At 49.7% G+C, this 18,388-nt stretch overlaps 1 protein-coding gene across 1 annotated transcript; it reads right to left on the bottom strand.

Moving 5' to 3' along the window:
• Positions 1-58: 58 nt before the first annotated feature.
• On the bottom strand, positions 59-16,412 carry LOC122394484. The gene is made up of 2 exons (XM_043391376.1): positions 16,233-16,412; positions 59-1,669 (listed from the first exon to the last, which is right to left on the bottom strand). Exons 1-2 carry the CDS (start codon positions 16,392-16,394, stop codon positions 1,400-1,402), a joined length of 432 nt encoding a protein of 143 aa, XP_043247311.1. The 5' UTR covers positions 16,395-16,412; the 3' UTR covers positions 59-1,399.
• Positions 16,413-18,388: the final 1,976 nt, after the last annotated feature.

The following is an 18,388-nucleotide window of genomic DNA, read 5'->3' as shown; positions in this document are numbered from 1 at the left end:
CGTAAATACGCTTTGCTATTGACATTCCGCCGCTAAAGTGCACCAATAATCAGCTTCGTTAAACCACTTCACAAGCATTTATTCGCCACGCCTCACATTGCACATTTCAGACCGACCGACCAACCAGATGCTGCACGGGTACAGCTCACCAGCTCACTCACCAGCCGCCCCTGGTCGCCGCTTTTCACAGCGACCCGCACACGACGTCAAAGTGCACGCTACTCGCTCTTACACACAACATGCTCGCGCACAAGACAAGTTGGCACACCTCCCGGGAGCGGATTTCGCCCTCGGGTTCCGCTGTCGAGTCAAGGTCCCTTTCTCGGTTATTCTATCTGTTGGTAATTTGATCTCAGACGGATGGACCACGGACTGACTGGGACTGTCGGTAGCTCGGTAGACGGCCGAGCGGTAGACGGCCGAGCTAGTTAGTCACCTCCGGTTCAGCAGAGATTTGGGGCGCAACATCGACTCCCAGAACGGTTCCACCTTTCAAGGCCCTCTATCAGTGCCACCTCACAGAGAGCGCACAGAGCCCCGACCCGACATTTGGTCAGCGGTTTCACACCGATTCATCGTCATCCAAAGTTCACGCCTCGTGGAAGTGGATGTTCTGTTGTCTGTTCGATAAATATCCCATTGGGACAGATAGATATTAACCTATAGTTACGTCAGGCTGAAAAGTGAAATGTCCACTGGCTGCTGTGGCTGCTGGTGACGCCAAACATGGGTTCACTCTTTTGCGTTTCGTTTTTGGACAAAAACAAGCTCACTGCGCTTACGAAGACCAAGAGAAACTTCGCAATGCCATGAGTGCCAGCGACAAAACTAAAGCGACACCTGCATTTAGGACAGCACATGCGGTAGTACATTCACCTGACTTCACAGAGAAATGGTCACGCGTCTCCGCAAACCCTCGCACAGCACCACAGGGGACAGCTCAGCGCCTTTAGATTCTGTTAACCACCGACACTACGATAAAACAGGCACTTCGACGCACTTGTTCGCCGGCCGCGCTAGTGTTAGTGCTGCACCGGCGTCGGCAGCCGTCACAGGTTTCCACACGACGTCCCTTCCGCCGAAATCCATTTCACCTCGGTGACCTGAGCGCCACCTGGCGACCATGACCTGCCCCGCCACCTAGCGGCCGCGCTGTGAACTAGCTCGGCCACCTCCGGGCAGCCCTCCCCTCGTCCTCCGCTCACCACCTCTCGGCCACATTGCACGACTAAAAATACAGCCCCGAGCGTCGGCGGCGGCGGCGGCTGCGCGGTCGGAGGTACCGTGTTTTCCTTGGGCCCGTCGCGAAGTGGGTCGCCCACGTCGGCGGCGGCACGGGACCGTCGAGACCGACGGTGACGGCAGCGTCTATCACAGGCGGGAGCATGCGGCCGACGCGTCATATCGACTTGCGGGGTCGGCCGCGGGGCCGGCCGTGACGCGGTGACAGCGAGTAGCCGGGGAAGGTGTCCTCGGCGTCTCCGTCAGGCGGCGAATCGCTCTCGACAGGGGCGCGACTGCGCGGCCCCGCCGGCACAGCCATCGGAGCGCTGGCGGCGGCGGCGCCCAGCGGCCGGCTGAGGTCCTGCTCCGACTGGGCCGTGGCGCCGGCGGTCCGGTTGGCCTTTGACACGGCCGACTCCTCGTCAACGGTCTCCTCGTCCACCTCCTGTGGGGAAAGGAGGAGAGGGGGGAGGTCAGAGAAGGGTCGGCTGAGACGGACGGTTGAAGCACGACAGAGGGAGAGTGTGGGGGGGGGAGTTGAGGTAAACGAAGAAGTACACCGAGGGAGAAGGAGAGAGAGAGAGAGAGAGAGAGAGAGAGAGAGAGAGAGAGAGAGAGAGAGAGAGAGAGAGAGAGAGAGAAGCGAACAGCGAGAAGCAAGTACAGGAACAGAATGATATGCCGTCTGCCGCTTTCGGCACGAAAACGACATGGGCAGAGCGATACGCGATTGGTGAGTGAGACTTTGTCAGCACAAATAACGAAGTGTAGATGTACCGTATAGGTAAGTGGTCATTACAAATGGCTCAGCGGTTACGGAGTGCGGGAAAAAGGACGGTGTGAAGGCTGACCGACGACGAACGGCAAAGGAACGGTGCAGGCGGGGTACAAGTCCGTATCGTGGCTGGACACACATAAAATCCGAAGTAAGCTCTAAACCATGACATGGCGAGTCTCGCGTCATGGCTTTAGACGGTGATTCAACTTTTATGAGTCGTTAAAATGTTTATCTGGGAATTGTGGGACATGATCTGTCCTCACAGCGTGGCATTCACAAAGCCAGGTCATGAATGAAATCACCCGAGTGCTGTTGTGTCGCCAACGAAAACAAAAGTGTCGCCAAATCTACATGCAGACGATAAAAGCACGCTGTTTGCGAATAAGCCGGCCGCATTTGTTAAAAAATGATTAATTGCGCTACAAATGTTGCACAATTTTAATTAAAACGATTAAATAAAACTATTAAACTATTAAAACGTACAACGTCGAAACACAGTTTTCATCTACATATCAGCGAAATATCCTTGGTTCTATCAATTACCCCCCCCCCATTCCGTGGCCGGGTGAAGGCTAAATAGGGGACAGTGGGTCGCTGGACACAACTAGGTCCTACCTATCACGGCTACAGGCAGGAAAACGCCTCACCATCATGACCTAACCCGCGCCCTGCTGGGGGGTGTTTGAACACCCCCCCTTGTGGTTTTTCGCAAATATCTCAAAAACGGCGGCGCGGAGCGCCGCCGTTTTTGGTACACCTTATCATACATCAATTCTACACATGTTGTGAAAATTTCAGACCAAGGTCATTCAAGGTCAGGTCACCAGGTCACTTGAAGTGACCTCACCTCATAAAAAGTTTCAATGTCTGTCATAGCTACACCGAGTGACCGATCGCTTTGAAACTTTCAGCGATTGCTAAGAGCAATAGCATGTACAAAATGTTGATCTCAGAATTTTGATATCGATGACCTAAGGTCAGGTCAATTTTGCGATCTCCCCATTATAAGTCAATGGGAGAAAATTGAAATGCGCCTCTTTTGGACGAAAGACATTATAAACACTCCCAAACACCGAATTACAAGCGGTTTAGACACACTGAACATGAAAATGGTGTCCGTGACCCTTGTTTATGCCCCGAGGTCATCTTAGGTGATAGGTCACGAATGGTAGGTATCTAACAGTTTTTCGCAAATAACTTTTGATAGAGGCATGCTAGAGCGATGAAAACGCCTTAGATGTGTTCAGCTCGACGATACGGATCGACTGATATGCAACATGACCCTTTCCGGTCAGGTCATGACATTGACCTGAGGTCAAATTTTCAAGTTGACCTTTCAAGGTCAAGTCATAGTTCATTCGATGCGTCTTGACGAGAGGAACACGATGCCGGTAAAAGTAAGCTCGTACAGGGCTTGGGTGAAAAGTTATTGCAGAAAAAATCGGCTATTTTTGCCGTTTTTGCCCCCTGCAGGCAAAACCGTTGACGTTAGGTCAAATCTGAGAGAATTACTCAGAAAGGGCGTTAATAGGGCTATCGAATGCGCTTTTCCGCGGCGCTGTAGCTCTATTGGTTCCCGAGTTATACGTTGGCTTCTTGGAAATTTTCGACATTCGACCTGGAAATCGGCGAAATTTTGCCTTCAATGACCTCTGGTGACCTGACCTTTGACCTGACCAAAAAATTGACTGAAGTGATTTCGTCTTTATTTTTGACGCTCTTTCGAACGCCGCCTTCCGCGTATCGCTACGTGGCCCAGGAGCCGAGTTACAAGGGGGGGGGTGTTCAAACACCCCCCCCCCCCCAGCAGGGCGTGGAAATCCAGGACCCCCAGCCGGGCGCGGGCTAAGTCAATGACATAATAATCATGTTACCGACACCTCAGCTGCAGGTGCGAAGGTGTTTAAACGGGCAACCCAACATGGATGAGCTCATTCACCGACCGAATCATGAATGATGTATGGATCAAGAGTAAAAACAAGCGGTTATTATCGCATTTACGAGTCACTCATGATCAGATCAGACCCGGTCGAATAACATTTCAACAAAGAAACGACCTTTTCTCCTCATGGACCCGCACCTCGGCATTTCTGCAAACCCGCAGTCGTCACCACCAGCTCGCAGTAATAGGCATCACCCGCAGCGAGCTGCCGGCCGGCCTTGTACCGAGCTGTGGAGCCAACGGGACTGTGGGGCCGTGAGGCCGACAAAACTGTGGGGCTTGCAGGACTGTGGGCAGACAGAACTGAGAGATTCACCGGGCTGTGGCGCTGACAGAACTGTGGGGTTCACCGAGCCGAGCTGTCGAGCAGACATAACTGTGAAGCCGACAGGCTGCAGCCGGGTGAGACTGCAGCTCACACCTGCGCCTAATCCTTCAGTGACAGCAGGGTTAGACGGTGCGGCACACCGCGCGCTGAGGAGGGGGGGGGGGGGCTGCACAGTTTCTCGCCTTGGTGCATGACAGCCTCAGGCCTCCAGGGGAGCCTGCAGGCTGGAGGAGTCAGATGATGACTCCACCAGAGGTGTAATTATGTAGATATCAGTTATGGGACCAACCGGTCGACCGAACTATTTAAACGTCAAACATTCGTTTTATTAAAAGGCCCCGTAACGCCCGAGGGACACAACTGGGAAGTCATCAGCAAGAAACGTCTTCATACGTCATCCGACAACTTAACCGGCTACTAAATTAAAGGCGCGCCTGGAATGTCTGAACGGCACGAATACGGAATAGGATTTCTGTATTTCAGGAATCCAGTCACGTGTTGTTTATCCGATGCACGTGCATTACGAAATTAATCGATACAGTGAAAACCAAGAAGGATAATTGAAATGTCAATGCTAATTTTGACTGTAACTGTGCAGCCTGACACTGCACGGTGCGCGGTTTTGACATTCGTTTAATTGTATAAGTCATCATTTCTTATCCGTAACGACTAACGAGGTGCCTTCATTATCTGATGTGCTTATCGAACCACAGGACCAATTATTTTGAAGGTCGGCATCTAAGCGCAAATAAATATAATATATACCTATCATATAATGCTCTCCTGAGTCCACATTACGATAAAAGTCTAAATCGAAGTACGGCGAAGTTAAATAATAATTCAAAAGCCGTTCTCGTCATGCCGATCCGTCTTAAGGCTGAAACAGACTCTTTCCGCGTTCAGGAAATCGCATGCGAGAGCCTATTCAAATACATTGTAATTCTTCTCGCATCAATCGCTTGCGGGAGGTGCGTGCGATTGATGCGAGCGTGCATCCATGTATTTGAATAGGCTCTCGCATGCGATTTCCTGACTGCGGAAAGAGTCTGTTTCAGGCTTTAGGCTCGGTGTCTTGCCGTATATGTATAGATCCCCGTTGTTCGGATCTCAGCTCTGTGGCTCCGTTTGCCCCGTTTGCCGCTGTTTTGTTTGTTCAAAGCAGACCGGTACTAGGGAACGCTGCTGCTTCTGAGTCACTCAGAGAAGTTAAATTCGGTGGAGCTATATCGGACCAGAGGTCGTACAAGTTTGCGAGAATACTACCAGTATAACGCCTTTTGGGGCGACTAACGGAGCGAGCGAGAGTGTGAGCCTTGCACGTGCGAAATTTCGAGGGGGTACCTCCAGCTGACTTGTGCACGGCACCCTACTAACCGGATTCTAGCGATGTGCCAAATTTGAGCACAATCGGCCCAGCCGTTCTCGAGATCTGGAAGCGGCACCCTGCACGTGCGCACGTGCAAAATGGGTCCCAACTGACTTTTGCACGACACCCTACTAACTGGTCCCTGACCGTGTGCCAAATTTGAGCGCCATCGGTCCAGCCGTTTTCGAGATCTGTAAACGACCCCTGCACGTGCGCACGTGCAGCAGCACCCCAACTCTGGCACATGGATATGCATTGCCTAGTGGGTGCCTACCTACATGCCAACTTTCAGCGCAATCGGCCAAGTGTTACCGAGATATTGCAACAATTACAAAAGTGGCACCTCTTCGTTTTGCACGTGGCACGTGCATAAGCGGTCACCCACATGCATAGGGTATAGTCCAATACTTGGTAGAAGGAATGAAGCTACCCTACAAAAATTACCGCATGTAAATCGGTCGAGTGGTTGCTGAGATATCCCTCGCCCCGTTGGGGGGGCATTTTGGCCCCCCCCCCTGTGGTTTTTCTTGAATAGCAAGAAAACGGTGGCGCGCAGCGCCGCCAAATTTTCAATACCTTCCCGGGCATCAATTTGACACCTTCACGCCGAATCTCAAGTCTTAGGTCACCTTAGGTCAGGAGTTATTGAGGTCAAACTGAGGTCATGTTCGAGCAAAAATGAGCAAAAAACATGCAATCTTGAAACGCTCACCAAATTTACAGTTACCAAGCAATTTCAAAGTTCTTTATATGGTCTAGTAGACAAAAAGCGGCGCTACAAAACTGTTATCTCGGATTTTCAAAATTTTGGGTTTTTGACCCCAAAAAATTCAAAAAATTGATTTTTTTAGAAAAGCTAAAAAAAATCCAAAAAAGTTCCGAATTTCGAAAAAACGGCATATATGATAGTCCCTGTGCTCTTCTATATACATACCAAATTTCAGATCGATATCTCGTTTTTTGGCCAAGTAATAGCGAAAAAACTGTTCAAAAATGATGACGTCAAATTTTTGAACTCATTTTTTAGCGATTCTAGACCACGTAGGGCAAAGCAAAGACCACCATTGAACTCCCCGTGACGAGCTGCATCGAATCGATACCCAGTTTATGCAAAAATATCAACTTTGAAATTTGACCTAATTTGACCTGACCTTGACCTGACCTTGACCTGACCTTGACCTGACCTTGACCAAAACGTGACCTAAGCTGGCCCAAAAGTCTGCCTGACCCACATAATCGCATTTGTCATGTAAAATGGACCATAAAACATGTATCACACGACACTTTCATATTGTGACCCCCCCAGTGACCTGACCTCTGTGACCTGACCTGGTATCAGTGACCTCAAATAGCAAAATATGTGTTTGAAGAACATTTCCCCATCGATGATTTTCAATGAAATGCATTTTACTCGATTTTACAACGCATTTCTTGAAATGCCTGTAAACGGTGAAAATTCGACCTTTGACCTGACCTGTGACGTCATCGGTTTGACCTAGGTCAATAAAATTGGGTCACAAGGTAGTTCCCTGATAGAGCTATCCAACACCGTTTGCCGCTTGTCGCTAGCTTGCGTGGTTCTCGAGATCTTAGGGGGGGCCAAATTGCCCCCCCCCCCGTTGGGCTCTGCCGAGCGTTGCTCGGCAGAGCCCAACGGGGCGCGGGATATAAGCGTCGCAAAATCGTGACCACGGCCGGCCGGCCGGCCGCTCATACTCAGAAATTTCCGTTATTCTACGTAAGACTCCGCTCGCTTCGCTCGCTCCGTAAAGAAGACGTTCACTTTAGCTATCTTTAGGTTAACTACACCATGAATTTTATGAAAAAATTCATTAGTCAATAAAGAGATAGCTGTAATTGCATTTGCCTCGTGAGTATCTAAGATTAAAAAAAACTATAAGTGAGCCTGAACGTTGGATTGGCACCACATATCAATACTCCGAGTACACGGTGTTCCGTGATGTACACTCGTCTAAATCTAATAAAAAAAAAACAGCGGGCCACTATAGTTGGCTCAATGGAAGATCGCCCTATCTCCATTCAGCATACATTGACGTTGTTCGTACTTGAGTGTGTTATGTGTACGTCATCCTCGAGCGTTTCTAGCATCGACTCACATAAGTTTATGAAAGATAATGGTGCTTAGTAATTCAGACATGCAAATATATCAGAATAACTAGCAGGACTGTAACTGAGTGAGGTGGTCTTATCTACATAACTATGTATGTGATATCCTGTGGTTTTATTATTTGCAGAAAAAAAAATGTATTGTATTGATCGATTGCCAAATGTACATTAGACAATTGTTTCCGTCTAACTGCATATTTGGCATGGAACAATTTAAGACGTCTGCTTACTGTCAAAATTTTCCCCGAGTGATAAATAATTAGGTATTCGGTGAGCATGTCAGTGACTTACATGGACCATAAGACAAGATTATTAATTTCGCTCACGTCCGTTTTGTCTTTTATTGTCTTTGTAACTGTGAAGGGATAGACGGTTGTACGGCCCTGCGCTGTACCTAATCCACGAATAATCCGAAGGCACGGCAATCGGTAACTTACTGTCGTATCGGAGGGATTAGGGCCAACTGTCGTGGGAATGCAATGGAGCAATTTGTCCGCATCATCAGTCGATTAGGCTTTGGCTTACCTTTGAGTATCATTGAATGATGAGCATCGTTAGTTCAGCCCACTTATTTCAAGAGAAACAAAAACATCGCGTAGGTACTAACGTGCTTGCAAGTCCTCTCTTCTCCATTTATGTGGCTCTGCGCTTCTGTCTCTCTCCCTCTCTTCTCTTCCTTCTCTCTCCGTCTCTCCTCCCCACCACTAACATAGTCACCGTGCCCCTAACCACTTCCCTCCCTCCCTCCCTCCCTCCCTCTCTCCCTCTCTCCCTCCCTCCCTCCCTCCCTCCCTCTCTCCCTCTCTCCCTCTCTCCCTCCCTCCCTCCCTCCCTCCCATCCCACTCCCTTCTCTTCCCTCCCCTCCTCTCTATCTCTCTCTCTCTCTCTCTCTCTCTCTCTCTCTCTCTCTCTCTCTCTCTCTCTCTCTCTCTCTCTCCTCTTCCCCTGATAACCCGGTATATTTGGCCCGGGTGTCTGATTTTTGCGCCATGTCGCGGCTCGTCGGCCCGGCATCTGCCAACGGCGCTCGACGACTCCCCAGGGCCGGTCGTCCTGACCCAATTCCACCCGCGGGCCCTCCTCCCCGCCGACTCTGAGCCGAAACCCCGCGTGTCACCTCTGTCACCCGCTCGCTGCAGTGTGTTTGAGGTGACGCGGGAGACGGCTCACGGCACTGTCAGGGACTGACACGGAGCCTCACGGCTCACTGTTCTGAGCCGATTGACGTTAAGTATGACGTGTCCGGCCGTTGAGCCGACTGATGTGCTGACTTGGGTGGGACTGGGCTGGTTCAATACGTCGCAGAAGTTCGCAGCGTGAGCGTGTTTCAGGGACGGGGAGGCGGGCATTATGGCAGCTTTGGTCTGAATGGTCGGCCATTATGTGGCATACCGAGACCAAGCGACCATTTGGTCAAACGTTGCTCGCATACAAAACACATTGCGCTCCATATTTGATACGTAGTGAGATATTTGTTAGTCGTAGTTGCATTCAGTACATTCCTTAGCGAATTCAAGGTATTCCGGTGCAATCCCGGTGCATTGATTTAAAAGTACAAGCTTAACCCTCGCCCGCACATGGGGGGGGGGCAACCCCCCAGGTAGTCTTTCTGCTCTGCACTCAACATTTTTAAAGCTAGAAGGCTGATTTTTCGTATAGCTGCTCCTCTATCCTTTCTTGACGTCCACTGAAAATTTCAAGTTTCTGTGATTTTTGGTTTCGGAGATATGACCTTGTTTTTCAGGTCATGTCATGACCCAAATGGCCAATTCTCAACATCTTGCGTTGGCTATGGGCCTTGTGAGCTTTTGACACCTTGATTTCGGCCTTTTTGCCAGTCTTACCTCCCACCTATCATGGAACATGTTGTTCGACGATGTACAGATGTCAAGGTCAAGGTCAAGGTGAGCCTAGGTCATCTAAGATAATTGCGTTTTAGGCAAGCGGAATTTACTTTTTGTGAAGTTTTTTTGACTGCATTTTTGGTAAAAGCTTCTCCGATCATGATTTCATGTAATATGGACACATAACCAATCGGTGCACACATCAGTATACACACAGACACACACAGACATACAAACACATATAATTGACCTTGACCTAACTTGACCTGAAATGACCTCAGCAGCAAAAACCTGGTCGGGTAGTGTGACAAAGAGGTTCTAGCTGGCTTGGCACCAGAAAACGGCATCGTCATCGGTATATGATAAGCAGCGCACTTGATATTCAACGGTGACCCAAAACAGCAACATTTTTTAGTTTGACCTGACCTGGAAGGTCAATGACTGACCTGAGAAGGTAAAACTGGGTATCATTAGATTCGTTCCTTCCCAAAGAATCTTTTTGGTCTTTACCGCTAAGCTCTATCTCCAACAGGAACGAAATGGCGCGGGGGGGTGGCAACCACCCCACCCCCCCCCCCCCCCATGTGCGTTCTAGGATGGGAAAATGGCATGGGCGGGCGAGGGTTAATGTGTAATGATGCAACCAACGTCAAGCTGTAACCCTTATGAATCATGATGAAAAATACTCATCCTTAACCTTTTGGGCCCCTACGAGGTGAGGTGACCGTCTCCATACTATAGACCGAACTCCCACGAACGGACGCAGTGACTCGGGGTCGGGAGTCGTGACTGTATGTAGACCATACGGTCTGTGACCGAGATGTGATGCCCGATTCTATGTAATAACTAATACCTACCTACGGCCACTCGGAATGTGTGTGGACTTTGAAAGAAACGTGCGTCACAAGACAACTTCGGGGAGGAGACAAATGATAAAAACAGACTGGTGTGGATTGTGGAACGATGTTTGCGTGTAAAAAGGATGGTATCACTTCGCGATTAATTATTTTTATTGCACGACCTGTCTCATTTGCGCAGCGCACTGTGGGAAAAACTTGCATAAATTCCCTTCAAGTGGCATGCTGTGCCATAACTTACAGCCCAACGATATCGCACTTTTTTAACGCAAAATTTACGTCGTAACCTAGCTCTTGTCGGTTTTTATTCCACCACGTGCGGGTGCCAGGTGTTTTCGTCATTTGTAACTCACCCCACCCCTGCCTGTCCTGGCCTCCGTCTGTGAGGTTCCTCCCGCCCCCTCCCGGCCCCTCCGCCGGCGACAAAAACGGCCCACACCCGTGGCCAGCGCCCAGCCTTGTTTCCATCGCATATTGGCTGCGCAGGACGGCCAATCCAAGTGCCATCTCCGGCCCCAGTCCCTGCGCGGCCGGGGAGCGAGTTTCCTAAGTGTGGAACTATTCATACCGTCGCCCGTTCGAGTGACGTCATCACTCGGCGCTGGCGGCTAGATGCATGGATTGGCGGGTCCTTAAGTTGGCGAAGAGGCGGAGCCAGTTATCCTGCGTAAATATTTAGTCAGTCTTAATTTTAGCGAGTTCCCTAGCTAGAGAAAAAGTAACTTGTTCTACGTGAATATATAACCGGTGTTATTTCAGTTATCGTTCGTGCATTCGCACACCTTGGAAGCATAGGTATCTCCTACGAGGTGCTTGAGTTTTGACGGTGTGGTTTGTGCAGTGTGCACTGCGTTTCGCTTCAGCATTGAGCAAATGTCTTCAGTATTACGGCTGGTGATACTGCCTATCGGCGTTGAATGATGTTTGACACCAATAGGACATAAATTAGCAGGTAGTGCGAATTTATTATTAGCAGATTGATTAGCAAGATTATTAGCAGACTTATTAGCGGATTTATTATTTATTTTATTAGCAGGTAGTGCGGAACTATAGTGCGGATGGTGAGTGACGCCATCTGGACCGATGCTGGAGATGGTAGCGCCACCTGCCGCCACTTAACTGCTCGCTACTTGTAACAGTGCCTGGCTGGTGCTTTGTGTTGATTGTTTGAAGCGTAGTGTAGTACCTTATGACGCATAATATAAGGTCACTTTGCAAAATGTGAGGAGCATGGACGAATTAATTTGTGAGACATTGACGCCTTAGTAATACATAATTGTTCCCAACACAAGCTATGCATTAGATTACAATGTAATTGCTCAACTTCCCATAATAACACCAGGGGCGCTAGTGCCGCGCGCCTGTAATCGTGCAGCGATTGGTCAGCCGACTGTGAGCCATGACGTCACAGCCTGTAACGTCATCTCGGCGAAGCTTGCGCCAATCATAGAGCTTAGGTATGGGCAGTTCCACACTTAGGAAACTCGCGGCCGGGGACAAAGGAGCTCACCGAGTGACGGTAATGTTCCGCGCCATCAGCTCGGAATGCGCCACCGCCGCCGGCCATTTTTAGAGGCCACGAGCCAAAATTAACGCGCTGTTGTTGACTAACTATACGGTTGTAACTTGTATTGTAAGACAAAATGCGAGGCGTGAGCACTATGCAGGCATGAACATGAACAAAACCACAATCAGACAACTTACAACCAAACAGCAGGCGTTCGATGTAAGATACACGGCATCCTTCTAAAGTTGAGCTATAGTGCTGATGTTTCGCGCTGATTGTTAGATAATCTGTGACACGACGCACTGACGTGAGCAGTCGTGCGGTGACAGGCAATGACGTGTGACGTGTGACGCTCGCTGTGACGTGTCGAGCCGTCAGTGCGCGGTGACGTGATGCCGGCGATGAAAGCGGGACCGTCCCACGCGGCGGTTCTGTGCGTTGTCATGATTTGCACGGTCCGTTGAGCGGTTCCGGTGCACTGGTGCGTCTACGGATGTAGCTGGGACTGCAGACTGCAGAGTCACCGGTAACACATTGCCGGGCGCCGCTCTCCAAAGGGGGAATGGATGTCCGGTGCGGTAACCGTCCGACGGGACGAATCAGACAGATAACATGGAGAATGGCAATGGCCCGATGCTGATCGCATGGAGGCCAGGATGGCATAGAACACGATGCATTCTGGATGCATTGTATTCTATTTAGCCTTTTTAGAATAAAGCCAACAACAGCACAATCATGTAATGCATGTGGAACAACCTTTCTGTCCAAGGCGCAATCCTTTAAAGTCAATTAGAGAATGACCTCCATTCCACTGTCCCGTGGATCGTGATAACGAGTTGCCCATTTTCACAGGATGTGAGTGAATCACGAAGGCAGACATTGCTCGTTGTTACTTCGTATTTGTAAATGTGAGACAGCAGCCAGCCAGACGCTGGGCTGAGGGAGATGAAAATGGCTTCCATGCTGGAAAACACCCATCAGACGCAAGGAAACGTCACGTAACGCAAGACGTCACGTAAGGTGCCGTGACGCCCGCGGTGTGACTCTCGCAGGCATGGCGTGTCTGGGCCCCCTCACGCTGCACGGACCGTGACTGCCACCTGCCCTGGCTGCCGTCTCCCTTTAGGCTGTCTGTGACCTTCGCACTGAGCTGCGACATCCCGTGCCGCACCCTGCAGACGTGACGTGATGCCACACAGCTAGGTGTGTTGAGTCGCGGCTGCAGCGCGGCGCCTGAGTCGTCGGGAGAGGACCGGTCTGGGTTCATCCCAGTCGCAGACGGCCGAGATGGAGAGGTATTGGTGTTTGATAGCGAACACAGTGGCTCAACTTTGGGCTGATATTGGAATAGTAACCCTGAGCGGCCAAGTTTGGCTCCAAGACTCGGTTGCTAAAACTCTCGTCTGGAGACTTCTTTAAAAGGAGCTTGTAGGCTCACAGAGGAAAGTTTGACGGGTGATGAGTTGGAGTTTGGCGCCAAAATCAAATAATTTGGACGCATGAACAAGTTTGAATGCTCCTACGTCGTTCCAGCGGTTGAATTAAACTAGGGAGCAATACTGCAGCGCGGAAACTTGCGTATCTTTGAAAGTGTGTACTGCGGAACAGTCTAACTTCAAGGCGTTTGTATTGCGGGACAGTATACCTCGCACGTGTATTGCGGAACAGCCTAACTTGCCAAAACTGCCTTTTGCGGTAAACGGGCGTTTTTACTCGTTTTGCTGCGCAGCTTTGTCAACAAAGACGAGCTCAACACAAAGCATCGGTAGCTGAGACCCCATAACGAATGTTTACAGAGCCATCCCATCTCTTTCCCGGACTCGGACCACTAATGGTGTCCCGCACTCCACCACGCGGCTGCCAAGGCCCCTCCTCTCTCTCTCTCTCTCTCTCTCTCTCTCTCTCTCTCTCTCTCTCTCTCTCGCTCTCTCTCTCTCTATCTCTCTATCTCCCTTCCCTCTCTCTCTCTCCACCTCCCCTCTTTCTCTCCCTCTCTTTCTCTCTCTCTCCCTGTCCGTCCCTCCCCCTCTCTCTTTTCCACCCCTTCCACGGCAGTCTGACATCGCAACAAGCGGGTCTGCATCAAAGTGAGAGCGATGGACTTCCTGCGAAGTCCATCGTCCGCTATTCTACCTCAGAGATGACTATCCGATGCAAACCCTCCTCATGACCGTGACCTCTGTCTCGGCTTTAACCTTGACCTCCACACCAAAACCCCACTCATGAAGGGCTTTGGCGTCTCCAGTTCACAAATCACGCAACGTACCCTCTTAATCCCTGACGGACTAAGAGTAAGTGATGTCTGTACCGGATTATAAACAGATTATAAACACCTAAACAGGGATCAGCAGCCTGACGCCACGTCCACCGCAGTGTCGCCAAGGCCGTGCAAGGACCGACGCCGGCGCGGCGGCGACTCAGCGTTGCTCAACAGACCTGACGCCGAGCACGACGCGATGGGTGCGAGATTAGCCCAGAAACCGAGCGTCTGCTTCGCCCCAGCCCCCGGGCCGCTGAGAATGGGCACTGACAGACCTCCTCTGGCATTCCATTGTGGAATCAGTCGCACGGCTATTAGCATCTTTTTATGCAGAGGCCGCGGATAAATAAGGATTGAGTTTCCTATTCGGGACAGCCGCACCCAAAGCTCATGACTCAATGTTGTTGATAAAGAGCTTATTTTAACTATATGAATTTATTTCATTGTGCATGGAATTACAAATCAGCTCTGCATGCAGTGAACAGTTGCCAGGTGCCAATATTTATCTAACAATGCTTGTTTTCTGTCGGACACAAAAAACAAGCCTTCCTGAAGCATCGGACTCGGGCAGTCAACAGACCGGCACGAGCAGTCATGAGTACACGTGGTGGCGATATTGTTTGACTCGTAAGACGGCATTGTGACGGGAGCTCCTGGAATCGGGACTTTTGTTACCGGAGTCGGTCATGCCGAAATCGTGCCGAGCCGTATTGTTGCTCTTTGTGTAACGGACAAAGAAGCTCGTGCTAACTTGTTCAGCATCAGGGGACACGATAGGAAATAGGTCAACAGATGGGGGATTCAGAATGTAGCAACTAAAAAGGGCACAACTTCTATTAATATGCAAACAAGCTTATAATATACGATGAAATGACGGCTGCTAAAGGCTTTTTTATCTTCCTACAATTCAATATATTTAATGGAATAGCCTTCTGTTCAAAATTCTAAAAATTGCCACAAAAGTTAAAAAAACAATTGAATACATTTCGGAGGCGTTCCTTCATCGGTTCAAGTGATAAACATTTTGTAGCGAAACCAACTGAAAGCTTCTAGGTAGACCTATATATAAATACAGTGGTGCAATCGATTGAAGTTCCTTGTCGACCATATAATATGGGACAGCAGCTCCTCAAAATAGCGCAGCTGTTCAGCCAATTCCAACTTCGTGATGAGTTTAGTCAATGCAATACGACAGTTTGACGAAACGGCATCAAGTCGTTTTGACTATTGACTCTAGTTCGTTTCAGGATTGACATCAGTCAGCCTATACGGATTGCAAACTGATATTGGGTGGTGTGGCTGTGTCAGCCAGCAACATTATACATAATAGGGTTATAAAAGGAGACGACGCACATTGTTCAAGATCAGGTAAAGGTGCGCCTATGGGCAACCAGCGCTTATTATCGTCAGCAAGATACGTAGGTACAGAAAAAACAGCCATGTGCTTAAAGGGACCCTCCCACCTTCAAAAAAGTTAATGAATTGGCACGAAAGTGATGTCGCTCGGTTCAGAAAGAGCGAAAACGAATATCTACCAAATTTCATCGAAAAATATTCACCGGTTTTCAAGATATTAGACTTTTACTTTTGTTTACTTTTTGGGATCTCCGCTGTTCCTAGCGACTTTATTTGAAAGTGCGGCATTTGTTGCGCGCAAAGCAGCATATACCACCGCGTGCTACCAAACGTTTTAGTAAAAGATTTAAAAATCGTTAGATCTCCGCTGACGTCACAAATTCTAAGGGGGCATACCAATGCACTAGCCCCTTAGAATCCGAAAACTGCAAGTTTGAAATTCCATATCTCCGAATTAAAGCATTTGTCGATGTTGTGAGTGCCCAAACCGGTATTTGCAGGCCATGGCCACCAATTTGGCTATCTCAACTCAAAACTAATGTTAAGGTGGGAGTGTCCCTTTAAGTGTGTCTCATGGATTGCATCTCGTTACCCAAAAACGACCACTAGTCAGCTCTGTCCCTTGTCGATGCCCCATCTCACCTTAATTTCATCGAAGGTAACTGGCTGTGTACGGAAGCGGCCCGTGCGGTTCATTTTCTTTTTGACCGCTCTGCGATAGGCGTTTGGGTGTGTCTCGAGCCGGTGCATCCGTGACAGGGGCTCCGGGTAGACGGCATCGATGGAGCGCAGCGGGCTCGACATCGTTCACCTGAAACACGGACACAGGACGCCTCTGAAAAACCTGAGGAACATCGATACGACAGAGCGACCAGCAATGGACTTGTTTCCCGACTGCTATCTCTTAAAAGAACGGTCATAGAATAAAACCGAGATCACCACGAGAAACATAAGCCGATAGGTATAACGGAATCATCATCAATTATATATTATTAATTTTTATAAATGACTCCAGGAGGAAGTCAACTGTCAAGTGGGGGAAGTGAAGTGTGATACTTAATATTTTGAAAAAAGGAGCATTTAACATAAGGGTATTGACTCTCGAGCAGCAGAGGACATTTTTTATATCGCTAACGACTGACAAACTGCCGTGGAAGAGCCATCTAACACATTGTTTTACAACATGTCAATACAAAGGCGCACATTAATTTCACACAGCGCGCCAGCACACTGTGCGGTCATAAAGCACAGAGCTGGGTCAAAAACAAACGCACACACGGACGCAATCAAAGCAAATCGATCAGACTGATGGCGGTTGCCGGCAGCTCCGGCCACCTGGGGAGGTGCGTTGTGCCAGCCCCGGCTCCTACCGGCCGCCAAAGCCAGGACGGCGCTATTTATTTACGCCCGACTGGGTGGCGGCGGCTCCGCAACAGCGCGAGGCTCGAGACGATAGGAGGCGGCGTTTCCATGGGGAAACGTTGGTTACTAAAGGCCGGGGGTGCTTCAGGTCATCCAATGATGCCACAACCACAGCGAGGCCATTTGGTAGATAAATGAGATTACTGGACGTCAAAATGGACGACCGAGCAGGCTGATGCATGTAACCGAACCGAAGCTTTATCGCCATGTCCGATCATTACTGGATATGGAAGAGGGAATTGAGTGTAAGGGATCTGACCTAATCGGAGACGTAAAGCCCCCGGAAACATCCGTTTCAACCGACTTTGGTCACGTCTACGAGTAGTAATGCTCTCTCCGTAAACACCATCTGGTAAATAAACATCCCAACGGGCGTTATCTACACTCTGTAACCACTGCTGTACCATGGCTATCGTTACTGTGTCTAAATCTGGCTCAGGCAAGGGCGTGTTAGCTCCACCCCGAGCTCTATCAAGCGGGCGTGACCATTCTTAGCCCCGCGGCGTGCTCCATTAGCTTGGACAGTGTATTTTTGGACAGCTATTGCCACGATTTACAGCGAGAGCAGCTTCCAACGGCAGCTGCACGGACGTGATTGCGACCATGCGTCAACCGAGGCGATATTTATAAACGTTGCTCGCTAGGTGTTGCACCGTTGTTGCAGGGAAAACGCCAGCTGAACTATTGGTACAGAAGTTAATGAATATTTACCAGCTCCAGCGTATGATTACCTACCCAAGTCATGCCCAAAGAGAGTGGGACGTATAACTCAGACATGCACACCGCAGCAGCTGTGGCTACTGCTGGTATTTAAATTTCCTTCGCCGTGTGTAGGCAGTCTATTAGATTCTGCAGGCTTTGCGTCATAAGCAGCTACGTACTTGGCACAGCCCGGCGGGTTTATGCGCCGTGGCCGGGACGGAGTTTGAGGAAGTCAGGGAAACCCTGCCGACATCCAGAACCGACTGTTGCTACCGGGAAGAGCTCACGCTGAATTAAGCGCAATCATTAATCAAAAGCCAGCAAGGCTACCACGCCGCTCTGGGCTTCCGCTTCATACTGGCATAAGTATACGCCAGAGAATATGTGATAAAATAGGTGTCAAGTATCCTCGTATGTTCCACGCGATGAATACAGTACCACATCACTCCCGATGCCCGATGGAAAGGCTCAGTCACCGGTGCAGTTTTCATCATCTAACAGTCGCGCCCAGTGACGTCCTGTAAACGATTCTAGCCAACTGCGGGACCACCATCGCTGCCCACTACATCATTGTCGGGTGCAGCGATCGGGGATGTCACGTCGCCGCTCTGTGCCATTGGACTGTCCAGCGTTTTGTACGTGACTGTCAGACACCACAGCTATTGTCCCGGCAG

The sequence above is a fragment of the Amphibalanus amphitrite genome, unplaced genomic scaffold (genome assembly GCF_019059575.1).
Source record: "Amphibalanus amphitrite isolate SeventyFive unplaced genomic scaffold, NRLGWU_Aamphi_draft 000594F_arrow, whole genome shotgun sequence".
NCBI classification, from domain to species: Eukaryota; Metazoa; Arthropoda; class Thecostraca; order Balanomorpha; family Balanidae; genus Amphibalanus; species Amphibalanus amphitrite.
The sequence above is the reverse complement of the archived record's forward strand: the minus strand, read 5'-3'. Positions and strand labels throughout refer to the sequence as shown.

Excerpts from the sequence above, each read along its gene's own strand:
- LOC122394484 (XM_043391376.1), bottom strand. The coding sequence starts at position 16,394 with ATGTCGAGCCCGCTGCGCTCCATCGATGCCGTCTACCCGGAGCCCCTG. Across the intron at positions 1,670-16,232 it reads TTACCTTCGATGAAATTAAG|GAGGTGGACGAGGAGACCGT; the intron begins GTGAGATGGGGC and ends CTTTCCCCACAG.